The sequence below is a fragment of the Meles meles genome, chromosome X (genome assembly GCF_922984935.1).
Source record: "Meles meles chromosome X, mMelMel3.1 paternal haplotype, whole genome shotgun sequence".
NCBI classification, from domain to species: Eukaryota; Metazoa; Chordata; class Mammalia; order Carnivora; family Mustelidae; genus Meles; species Meles meles.
In genome coordinates this window covers 13,036,593-13,049,425 of record NC_060087.1, presented here as the reverse complement: position 1 = coordinate 13,049,425, position 12,833 = coordinate 13,036,593, and the positions used below count along the sequence as shown (strand labels likewise).

General features: G+C 45.1%; 1 protein-coding gene across 3 annotated transcripts in view; it reads left to right on the top strand.

Moving 5' to 3' along the window:
- The window catches only part of CTPS2 (CTP synthase 2), a 99,864-nt gene that overhangs the window by 57,354 nt on the left and 29,677 nt on the right, over positions 1–12,833 (top strand). For all 3 annotated transcript variants that reach the window (XM_045995992.1, XM_045995991.1, XM_045995995.1), the window contains exon 14: positions 8,426–8,522. In XM_045995992.1, the coding sequence (XP_045851948.1) occupies positions 8,426–8,522 (97 nt within the window). The remainder of the gene's footprint in view (positions 1–8,425; positions 8,523–12,833) is intronic.

Sequence of the window (12,833 nt, the reverse complement as noted above, 5' to 3'; positions counted from 1 at the left end):
CTCAACATGGCAGTTGTTATATTTTCTTAAGTCTATATTGAAGAAATGGTTTTAATAACTATATAATGTATAACTGTAATTTTACTAATTATATTATAGGACAGATATATGTTATGTGTAACACATGGCATATATTGTATATATGGGGTGTGTGTGTATGTGTGTATGTATGGTATTAAGTCGAAGAGAAACATTTGGGATAGTTTTGGTTAATAATCTTTCAGGGTCCATATCTATAGTTTCAAGGGAAGACCTCTGATTAAAAGAGGCCCAGTGCTGGGGCACCTGGCTGACTCAGTCGGTAGAGCAAGCAACTTTTCATCTCAGGGTTGTAAGTTCGAACCCCCTGTTGGGTGTAGAGATTACTTAAAGGAAAATCTTTTTTTTTTTTTTTAAAGGTTTTATTTATTTATTTGACAGACAGAGATCACAAGTAGGCAGAGAGGCAGGCAGAGAGAGAGGAGGAAGCAGGCTCCCTGCAGAGCAGAGAACCTGATGTGGGGCTCCATCCCAGGACCCTGGGATCATGACCTGAGCCAAAGGCAGAGGCTTTAACCCAATGAGCCACCCAGGCGCCCCAAAGGAAAATCTTTTTTTTTTTTTTTTAAGATTTTATTTATTTATTTGACAGAGATCACAAGTAGGCAGAGAGGCAGGCAGAGAGAGAGGAGGAAGCAGGCTCCCTGCAGAGCAGAGAACCCGATGTGGGGCTCCATCCCAGGACCCTGGGATCATGACCTGAGCCAAAGACAGAGGCTTTAACCCACTGAGCCACCCAGGCGCCCCAAGGAAAATCTTTTAAAAAAATAAAAAACAAGAGAGGCCCAGTGCTATTTGTTGTCAGAACTTATACTTGTAGTAAGCACTAACAGAACTTGAAAAACAACCCATGGGTTTCAAGTTTCCACTTGCTAACCTCTGCCAGGCACATCTCTCATCTCTTATGTTTCTCCTTACCTATGAGCTCAAGTGTGAGGACAAACCTGCAGTGGGAAATCCACCAATAGATGTTCTCATGAAACATTAACTAAAAATATATGGAGATAGGCAATAAACACAGGGTGTGTTCAAAAGAGAGCATTTTGAAACTGGAGAAGGGGGGAAAATGCCAGGCACAAGGTTGGTCATGGACAAATGGAGAAGCAAAGGTTATTTATCTCCTCACCATTCAATTGCTTGATCTTTGGACAGCCTTCAGTTTTTCCGAGGGAAGCCAAGAGTAACTTATTTGCAAAGCTCTGGTTCCACAGGCTTCCATACCTCCCATAGCTGTGTTACTCGATTCCAAGTCCGCAGCCGGCAGTGCCTCGAAAAGCTCCTTTGGAAGGGGGTCGGTGTCAGGCCCTGCAAAACGAAATGGGCAGGCAATGTTCTCCTGGGTTCGTGTTGTCTTCAGTCCTGAGGTTTAAGAAAGAGCCTGACCACTGAAGCACAGCTCTCCCTAAATGCTGTGTGACATCTTCCCCTTTCCTGCCTACTCTGTGCCCTACCACCAAGTTCACCCTCTTCTAATCGAGGGCTGGCTCTTCCCATGGCTGGGTGCTGCCCTTGGCCACAGCACCCTCTGTGGAGTAGATTCTGCTGTTATCTCCAGTCTACAGAGACGTTCAAGGACCAGCTCAAGGTCACAGCCCTGGGCAGTGCTAGAGCTGGGGTTCTGGTCCAGGCCCCAGCCGTACCCTCAGCCACCCTGCTGCCTGTCCGTCTCGGGAGGACGGCCTCTATAAGGAGAGTGCTCAAGGTTAGTGTGAGGCCCAGAGGTAGGACTTAAGTGTTATGTTCACACGGGAAGGTATTAAGAATGTTCTTTCTTTTCTGGAAATAGTGTAGGTTTTCCTTAACTGGTGGCAAATGAGTTGAAAGGACCGGAAAATACATCCGTATTTATGGGCATGCTGAGCGCCTTCACCACGGAGGATTCCACCATCCCGCTGCTGGTGATGAGGCAGCCTGGGGGTACAGGGCAATAAGGGTCCTATAGCAGGTGAGGGGCTCAGCGGTGCCCATGCCTCAGAGCGGGGCGCTGTTCCTCCCCTCCGCGATGCTCACATGAACTGCCTGCCACTCTGGATGGTCTGCGGCATCCCAAAGACCCCATGCATTGCTCTTTGACTGCCCACCAGTCCGGTAGTTGGCTCTGTTGGTTTCTGATACAAATCCAGGGAGATTTAATGATGGGAGCACTTGACTGGACCCTGACATCGTGTTGAACTCCGATGGAGACAGAGAAGAAGATCCAGTCCTTGTGCTCGATGAGCCCACCCTTTAGCCAGTGAGAGGAGGTACGTAAAGGAAATGACAGAGGGGGTTAATTTTGTATACAGTGAAGGACTATATTAGTTTCCTCTGGCTTCTGTAACAAATTACTACAAATGTAGTGGCTTAAAACAAACCATTTTTTTTTCCTTACAGCCCTGGAACTCAGAAGTATAAAGTAGGTAGGCAGGGCTACCATTCCTTCCAGAAGCTTTAGGAGAGAACCTGTTTCTTTGCCTTTTCCAGCTTCTGGAGGCTGCCTGCCTATGGCCCCTTCCTCCAGCTTCAAAGCGCGCAAGGTGCATCTTCCAAGGTCTCTCTGTCTTTTCTCTCAGACCACCACTTTGTCTTCTGTCTCCTCTGACTCGGACTCTCCTGCTTGTCTTATAAAGACCCAGTGGTTAAAGGGGCACCGGGGTGGCTCAGTTGGTTAAGCGTCTGACTCTTGATTTCAACTCAGGTCATGATCGGACTTTGTGCTCAGGGCAGAGTCTGCTTGAGATTCTCTCTCTGCCCCTCCCCATGCTCATGCCCTCACTCACTCTCTCTCAAATAAATAAATAAATCTTAAAAGCAAAATTAAAATAAGGACCCTGTGGTTACATTGGGCCCACCCAGATGACCCAGGACAGCCTTCGCATCTCGAGAGCCTTAATTTACTCATGTCTGCAAAGGCTCTTTTGCCATGTAAGGTCACCTGTTCACAGGTTCCAAGGGCTAGGGTGTGGACCTCTACATCCAGCCTACCACAAGGACTAATTCGACATGAGCTCATAGCATATAGGTCATTTATTTGGTAGGGTGAGCGTAATATCAGTGTTAATTAGTGGTCAGTAAGGAGAACAAGAGGGTACCCCGAAAACATGGGCCCATGGGGAATGGTGAGGGAAGGCATTTTAAGAAAAGTAGCGAAGAAGGGTTGTGGGGAGGGCAAGCAGAGGAGCCGTCAGCAACGGACCTGTCTGGCCAAGGTGGAAACCACAGGTTAGAACTCATGAGGCGAGCACAGGCAGACTGGGCTCCTGAATGAGGTGGAACCCGAGTGCCACAGTGGAAGGGCGTCGATTCGATCTGCGGTGGTGGAGGCTACCGGAGCTCGCAGTGTAACACAGAACAAGTTCGTACTTTCGAACATCAGCTGGGCATATTAGAGAGATTATACTAAGTCAGTGGCTACCCCACTGAATACTAACCAGGATATAATGATTTTCATTTTGAAAATCTTCACTAATTTGATAGGTTAAAAAAATGACACTTTGTTTGAATTTCTTGGTTGATTTCCATTGCAATGGCAAGTTTTGTATACTTTTATATACAATATAAATAATATTTATAATAAAATATAATTATATGTTATATATAAATCATAAAAAAACACCAAAAAAAAGTTCATACTTGGTGCACAACTTGAATATGACTCATTAAGAATCGACATCAGAAGCAGGCTTGAAAAAAAATGACCAGAAAAAGATAATGGACAGGAGGAAAGGAATGGGTTGGGAAAATCCTTGTAAAGAGTACTTGAGGAATATACTAGAAATATACCAGAGGAATATACTAGAAAGTCTGAGAAAAATCACTGTGTGTTGCCTAAGAGCCTGGAAACAGCCTGCTGGCGGGGTCGGGGGTGGGGGGGGCGTAGGCTCCTTCAGTGTCCCCAGATGTCCAAAGGCAAGGGACAGGAGGGAAGCTGACCTACCCCACACACTGGAATTTCATCTTTGATAAGAGAAACTAACTTCCCTAGACTTTGTCGTTAAGGCATATGGGACGCTGAACCCAGTCTTGAACCCATTACAGTCTTATCGTGGGCTGCAGAAACTTCAGTAAGGGTTAATTAGTGCTGTCTTTTATGTGGTGCTTTTACATCTAAAGCTTTATCACCACCAGCATTCATTACTTATTGATTCTTTTTTATTTTTCTTATGCTGTAGGGCTGGCTCAGTTCCAAGGGAGGACAGACCTGTAGTGGCGATCGGACAACAGCCAAGGCAAAAATCAGAGCAGGCCAAGGCAATCCTTTTGCAATGGAAGAGGCATTTTCCTCCTAGATGCAAATCTAGGGGATTTTGGAAATGTCAGGATTCGAACTAAAGCACATTTGAGGGTTTTTTGATTTTAAGATTTTATTTATTTATTTATTTGAGCGAGAGAATGAGCAGGGGTGGGGAGGAAGAGAGGCAGAGGGAGAAGCAGGCTCCCCGCTGAGCAGGAAGCCCAATTTGGGGCTCAATCCCAGGACCCTAGGATCATGACCTGAGCCAGACCATTACCTAAGGCAGACGCTTAACCTCCTGAGCCACCCAGGTGCCCCAAGGGTTTTTTTTTAAACTATCCCAGTCATGATAAAGGATATGTTTTGAAATCGATGTCTCTCAGGCTTTTCATGGAAGGGATGTGAGGCACAAAGATATTTTCCTTGATGTCGTCGCTGAATCCGGTTGCTTATAACCCAAGGGGCAGTCATGCATGGGAGGTACCTGTAACTGAAGGCAGGTGGCGGGGCCTGGCTCGGCCAGAAACGCACTGTATCCTCTACCTTCCGCAGTCTTCCCCTTCCAGTGTGTTTGGGTTCCACCATCCTGTGCCTGGCCTGGAGGTTCTTTGACTGAGGGTCTGACGAGCATCCCTGGATGAGGCCTGCTCAGCCAGACCAGAGAGAACAGCAAGTCTCCTGCCAGTTCTCGCTCTGCCTTTTGCCTTTCACTGACGTTCGGGGCACCATTCGCCATTAGAAAGCTACTTGCCTCTGCTCCCCTATCTTTTCTCTAACATTTTCTTTGCTTTCTCCACTGGTTTCTGTGCTAATACGTTTTAATCAGAAGATCACCATGACTGCTATTCCTTGGGATTTCTTTCTGTGTTGTCATTTCAGGAGAAGGTTATAGTTATTGCTTCTGAAAACAGCAGGGATAATGTGAACTAATACCCTAGTGGAAGTTCAAAATAATATATTTCACTGTTTGGGCTTTAAATTTGTATTTTCGGGGCACCTGGGTGGCTCAGTTGGTTAGGCGACTGCCTTCGGCTCAGGTCATGATCCCGGAGTCCTGGGATCGAGTCCCACATCAGGCTCCCAGCTCCACGGGGAGTCTGCTTCTCCCTCTGTCCTCCCCTCTCATGCTCTCTCACTGTGTCTCTCTCTCAAATAAATAAAATTAAAAAAAAAATAAATTTGTATTTTCATTAAAATAATGCTATGTACAAAGTTTACAAAGCCAACGTGTTTCAAAAGGTGTATAATGAAAATATTTAGTAATCCGCACACCCTCTCTGCCACCGTCAGGTCTTCCAGCTGTTTCTCCTGATACTTACCTCCATGTTTTATTATTTTTATGCGCATATATAAACTGTATCCCCAACATAGGGCTCAAACGCAAGACCCAGAGTCACGTGTTCTGCATCTGCTGACCTCCATGTGTTTAAATAATATTCTCATATCGCTTTCTCGGAGATTTCCAGATTTCCATTTATGTTGGAGGAGTATTTAACACCCTCAGGCTGTCCCTGTGCCCAGTGCATTTTTCTTTTGGAAATATGTTCTAGTCCTGTGTTTGTCAAGTTCATCTCAGGTACGCAGTAAGGCAGGTTTCCTGTCCACAGGTGGGTCATTTGAGTTTTCTTAGTGGTTCATAGCAAAACATTTCTTGAAGATTGAGCACGCCAATAACTATCAAACTACGTTCAGAGACTCTTCCTGGGCAGAAGAGTCCAACGCAGGAAGTAAGGGTGGTTTGAGTGATCACAGAACTAATATGAAACCAGGGGGGAGTTTATTGCTATGCTTTTCTTACATGGCTCAGGTTGTCTTAAACAAGCGAAAGTTGAGGCTGTGGTGGGTAATGCAGTCTTATCTGCCCTTTCCTAGAAAACGCTTATGGGGCTGGGCATTTATAAGCAGCTTAGCTTTGAGAACTGGAAGCTGATGCCCTCTCTCACCTTTCTCCAGCAATACTTAATCTAGTCATAATTAGCCAACCAAAGAAGATAGAAAAGACATGCCAAGGCCAAGAGCACTTCAGAACTGAGAACTCCATCCAACAAGGGGAGTAATCGAGTTTTTTCTCCACCCCTTCTCCTCAGTGACTCTTAGAGTGTACTTGGGACACAGGGTTCAGACGGCTTGGAAAGTTCTGGGGTGCTGATAAGATCATACAAGTTCTGGGAAAATTTTGACCTCAGGAAGTTGCCGTTGTCCAGGCTTCCTATAGAGTAATACGCAGCAGTTAAGGTATGGGGGGAATAAACTGGACAAAAGGTTTTATGAGAGGGAACCTGAGTAGTTCCATTAGAACAGGTTACCTTGCCCAACTATAGTCTTTAACAGCTTAAAAAAAAAAAAACCAGATGAAACAAAACCATGAGATATAGCGTCTAGAACTGGGAAAACAGAGCAATGACTTACGAGAATGGGCTTTTCATAAAAATCATGTTTCTGAATTTCTGTGAAGTAATCGTGAACATAAATCTGAAGTTATTTGGTCTGAGTTCATTCCTTCCTTCCATCATGCATTCATTTGTTCCGTGTATACCCTGGGCCACTTCCATCGACGCGAGGGGCTGGGAATGCATGTAAGGAAAGACGGCACTGGCCCAGCTGTCAAGGAGGTACAGTCAGACACACAAAAGCACTCTACAGACGTGAAGTGAGGGCAGCTCAGTGGGGGGGAGGGCAGAGATTGGGGGTCCTGACTAGGCTACGGAGCCTGGGAATATCAGCTCCCCATAGGAGTTCATACTGGATAGTTGAGCTAAGATCTCAAGGTTGAGGCCGGTTTGATTTAGGAAAGGAAGGGAGGGGAATGGGAGATATCCTGGCAGAGGAAACAGCATGTGCAAAGTCCTCAATGGGGAGAGGAAAGAAGATGCACTGGAGTAAGGGAAGGAAGGCCACACTGACCAGAACTCAGGGGAAGGTCCCGGGACACGAGGCTGGAGGGGTGGGCTGGGCTGATACCCGGCAGTCAAGGATTTCAAGATGGGGGAATACGACTACTTTGCATTTGCCGGGCGGTGTGCAGGGTAGCGTAGCCTGGGGCCATGTGAATTGGGGTTGGGGGGGCAGGCATCTGGTAAACTCTGGCTTTAGCCCAGGGGAGGGGCTGTGGTTTGAGGGTGGTTGGAGCAGTGGATGGATGTCGGAAACCTGGAGGGGGTGAATGGAGAGAACTGGACACACTGAAGATGAGGGTCGAAGAAGAGGGAGAGATCCAGGGCGGCGCTTAAGTTTACGACATGCTGAATGTGCTAGAATGGATGACATTATCCTCCTTTTTGTTTAAAGGAATCCTTCTAAGGTTCTCTACGAAAAAGCACCTTTGGTGTAGTTTTCCACAAGGATTGGCAGATTTGCTTATGGAAAATCTTTAAGGAGCGAAGTGGGCAGTGGGGGAGGGATGTGAGTAGCAAAGTGAGAGGTCCCAGAAGTCCAGAACTTGAAGTGTGAACATTGCCTGGAACTGACAGCTTGAGGAATGACAGGAGGAAGGTCATAAAGAGGCTCCTGATAAATTTTTTACAAGTGATTTGAATGAAAGATGAGAAGCAGAGACAAACAGGAAGCATACCATGAGGGGTGTGTCAAGCATGGCTGTATTTGAATAAGAAAATTGGAAGGAATGATCAGGTTTTACTGTTTAGGGAACATCCTTACCCAGCGATAATTACTCTAAAAATAAAGCTTTGGGGGCACCTGAGTGGCGCAGTCTGTTAGGCGTCTGCCTTCAGCTCAGGTCATGATCTCAGGGTCCTGGGATCGAGCCCTGAGTGGGGCTCCTAGCTCAGCGGGGAGCCTGCTTCCCCCTCTCTCTCTGCTTGCCGCTCCCCCTGCTTGTGTTTGCTCTCTCTGACAAATAAGTAAATAAAATCTTATTTTTTAATTTTTTAAATTTTTTATTTGATAGGCAGAGATCACAAGTAGGCAGAGAGGCAGGCAGAGAGAGAGAGGGGGAAGCAGGCTCCTTGCTGAGCAAAGAGCCCAATGCGGGGCTTGATCCCAGGACCCTGGGATCATGACCTGAGCCAAAGGCAGAGGCTTTAACCCACTGAGCCACCCAGGCGCCCCAAGTAAATAAAATATTTACAAAAAAATAAAATGAAAGTAAAGCTTGAGATGTGGGAAATGACATTTGTGTAAGATGGCAAAACTGGATTTGTTTTGTTTTCTAAGGTGATTGATATGCCCGAACACAACCCTGGCAATTTGGGAGGAACGATGAGGCTGGGAATCCGAAGAACTGTTTTCAAAACTGAAAATTCAATATTAAGTAAGTTTCTCTGATCACTGGTTTTGCGACAGCAGGGGTGCTTGGCGTGGCGACGCAGTCCGAGCCTAATCCCACCCCCTTCCACCTCTCGGGTTCCCCTTCCAGTAGCCCCTGGTGCTGCCTACGGAATCTTTCTCCTACCTGCCCCCCTCCTCCACCCCTCCCCCACCCCATGCCCTTGCTGGTCCTTCTGCTTCTGGATCCCTCCCCCTGGCAGGGTTGGTAGACAGCTAGGAATGCCCCCCTCTCATCTGATCTGCACAACACCCTGCCCAGGGAGCTGCTCTGTGATTGACCAATGCTCCTGGAGATGCTCCCGGAGATGACCTTGTCCGGGGAGCCCCGATTCTTTCCAATCCACTGTTCTCTCCAGTCCAGCGAAAACCAGCTTCCAGTTCAGTTGTTTCATATCGGACTGGTTTTAGCCACTAATTTATGAACTTCGTGAGGAGGAGAGCAGTTATTTGAGAAGTAGATTTCTCTGTTCCCTCAGTAGCTTCGGTGTGGGGAGAGGAAAGTATGATGGGGCTTGCCATCTGATATTTGCCCGTCTTCTACTCTCGATAAGGTTATTCGAATTTTTGTGGAAGTTTTTCTCGTAGATGAACATATTCTATGAGAATAACTTAAAGTGAGAAAACCCCCAAAGGCCTGAGTTCAACTTAGTAAATATAGCTTGAGTGTCGGCTCTGAGCGGTAGGTGCTGTGCTAAGAGCTGCAGGTCCAGTCGCACCCAGGACAGCTGTCAGCCCTGCCCGCCTCAAAGCAGGTGCAAAGAGGGTGATGAAAGGGAACGTGCGAGGTGCCGAGAAGGCTGGAAGGAGACAAAGGGAACCCAGGTTTCTTGGGTGTCCAGCATCATTCCCGTGAAGTTATGAGCGTATCTTAGAAAAATGCCTTCTTCAAGAAGGATAAAACCAGGAAGGTGAGTTTCTCCTTTATGAATAAGAAACTGCTTCCAAGGACTATAAAGCTTCTGCATAAGAATGAAATTTAAAAAGGAAAAGTTTCAAGGTACACACGTTTCCCTACTTTCTCTGGAAAAACAACCACTGTTCTGTAAGTGGCTTTTTTTCTTTAAGAATGTGCAAATTTTTTCTCTTCTTAGATATTAGCAGTGATTCCTCCTCAGCTTTCCGATGTTTTCAAACCCTTCGAAACTTGGTTCAAATAATTGCCTAAGAGACAAAAAATGGTTAGTGAAAAATGTAATGTTTTAAAATTGTATCTTCTGTAAAGGATTTTGATGTGTCTCAATAGAAATAAGACCGAGTTAGGGTTTGTTTTTCTGTATTATAGACATAAAAGTAATCTCAATGATTTTATGATTCTTAAACACACGAAGAGCTTGTTGCTTAATTAATATCTTTGGTCTGCTTTTTTTTTTTTTTAAAGATTTTATTTATTTATTGGACAGAGAGACAGCGAGAGAGGGAACACAAGCAGGGGGAGTGGGAGACGGAGAAGCAGGGGGATTGGGAGAGGGCGAAGCAGTGGGGAGCTGGAGAGGGAGTGCCTAAAGCCTGAAGATACTGGTAGACACAATGGCTGGATTACTAAAGTCATTCTAATTTTTATATTCATCAAGTTCCTCTTTTTTTCTTAGTCACCTATTAGTTCCTTAAGGTTCGCGAAAACTAGGAATTTGTTTTTTCTTTTTTTCAAGCACTTTCACTGAGGCATCATTGACATACAGACAGCTGTACCTATTTCACGTATACAATGAGATGAGATGAATTTGAGTTTTCTAAAGTGGAGATTACAGGTATAGATTGATTTGGACCAAAGTACTAATCGTCATTTGCTCTGTTTGTAAGAAACATGTCACCAGAGGCTCACTTCTGTCCTCCTTCTGCATGCATGGGCTGTCCTTGCCTACAAAGGCTTTTCGTTATTAAAGGACTAAGGACAGTGTGTGGGGAATTGTCAAAGCTGGTTCACAGGTCTTCACAAATAAGATATTTTTTTCTGTAACACTTCACCATAGTGTTAATTACACCTTCATGATGTCTTCGAAACTTTATCCGGCTTGATTTTTATGTAGCCTTTTGTTGTAGAATAACGTTTTATGAACCTATCTTTGTGTCTGTTACTTGGGCATATAATATTTCATTGAATTAAGGAACCATAATCCACTGACTCATTTCTTATTGCTAAACATTGCAGGTTGTTTCCAACATTTTGTTGGTAAAATGCTGATGCAAACGTCTTGACATGGTGTTTATGTTCTTTTAATTGTTTCCTTAGGATAGATTTCCAGGAGTCGGACTATTAGGTCAAAGGGTATGAACACTTTTATGACTGATAATTCTGCTGGATTGTTTGAAGGAAGAGGTGAACCAGTTCATAGTGATGTTAATTGTACTGTACGGTTCTTGCTTTCTCTGGCCTTTTTGCAAGTTTTTTTTTTTTTACGATTTTATTTATTTATTTGACAGAGATCACAAGTAGGCAGAGAGGCAGACAAAGAGAGGAGGAAGCAGAGAGCCTGATGTGGGACTCGATCCCATGACCCTGGGATCATGACCTGAGCCGAAGGCAGAGGCTTTAACCCACTGGGCCACCCAGGCACCCCTCCAAGTGTTTTCTTTTTGCTCTCCTAGCAAGAACAAAAAGGGCCCTTTATTAGTGTACTCTATTTTGCATTTCTTTTCATTACTACAAAGTGGAAAGTCCCTCCCACCCCAAAATGTTGATTTACTTGTGTATATACTGACCATGTTCCTAGTAACACTTAACTGTAGTGGGGGGGGGGGGGGGTCTACCAGCCCAAAGTCTATAACCTAAATGGCCTCAGCCAGGGGTTGATAAACTTTTTCTGTAAAAGCCCAGATAGTACATATTTTCAGCTTTGGGGGCCACATGGTCTTTGATGCAACAGCTCAACTCTGTCATTGTAGTGTAAAAGCAGCCGCAGGCAAATACATGAATGAATGAGCATAGCTATGTTCCACTTTATGTCCCTTTATTTATGGGCACTGAAATGTGAATTTCATGTAATTTTCATGCATCATGAGATATTATTCTTCTTTTGATTTCTTTCAAATGATTTTCAACCATTTGAAAACGTAAAAATCATTCTAAGTTCGAGGGCTGACCAAAAAAGTCAGGGGAATCCTATTTTGCCTCAGAATTACCATGGCTTGCCAAACCCTGGTCTACACAAAAACAGGCAGTGAAGCTGTTACCCTCCTGGGGAGCATTCAAGGACATCTCCCAGTTTGTCTACTTGCCTGCCTGCATCCCCTATTTAGTGACAGAATAAGGTCAAGAGGGCTTTCGGAAGCCATTTGACCCAATCAGTATTTTTCAGCAAGGAAATGGAGGGCCCAGAGGGGAAGTGGCTCACGGTCAGTGGGTGGTCAGAACAGGCCCAGACCACTCTTCTTGCATAGTTTCTAGTCTTCTATGCCAACAGATGGCCCTAGCTCCACCACCATTATAATCACTCTCCAAAATGCAATTCTAAAACACACATTTTACTATTGTTAAACTCCATTTTTCAGATATGTATATTTCATTGCATGTAAATCACACCTCAATTTTCCAAAACAGCGTTTTATCTAGATACATAGATGGCAGGACTTGTCTCGTAGGGAGACCATAACTTGGTTGATTAACTCATTACATGACTTCTGAAAAGCAAAAGGAGAAACAGTGCAGAGCAGGTTAAGTATTAAACGGGGTGCTTTGAAGAGGGAGAAATCTAGAAAGAGGTATGGCTCAAGACGGAGTGGGTCAAGCTCAGGTGAGAAAGGAGCCAGGGAAAGTACCAGGGAACTTCGTTACGAGAGGATTTTGAGTCTCCAAAAATAAACTTTATCTCTTTGCCTGTGGCTCTCAACTGAGTGTGAGAGTTGAGAACATAGTAAAATACAAAGCAATTCACACAAGGTTCAGAGCTCACTAAGGGGATGGCTGACAACTTGTTTGATGGTTATTGTTTCCAAAATATTGCAGTCCCCAGGCTTAATTTTTTTGGTCAGGTCCCAGACATGTTGCTGAGAGATCCAGGAAAGGAAGCGTGTCTTTGTCTGTGCTGAGTGTGGTTTTCAAACCTAACTGCCCGCTAGCAGAAAGAATACGCAGGTAGCATGTTTTGATGCTGCTCAGTCTGGCGCGCATGTGCACTGGTTGGAATGCTAGAGTCAGCTCAATTTAAAGAAATCCCGTATTTGACTCTAAACCAGTACCCAAATGGTTAGGGAGCCCTTGCCTTTAGAAACAGGAATGCTGCAGGGGTGGAAAGGTGCAGAGCAGGCCTGAGTGCGTGGGGTAGGGATGGGAGGTGCGGGCGGTGAGGGTGGGCAG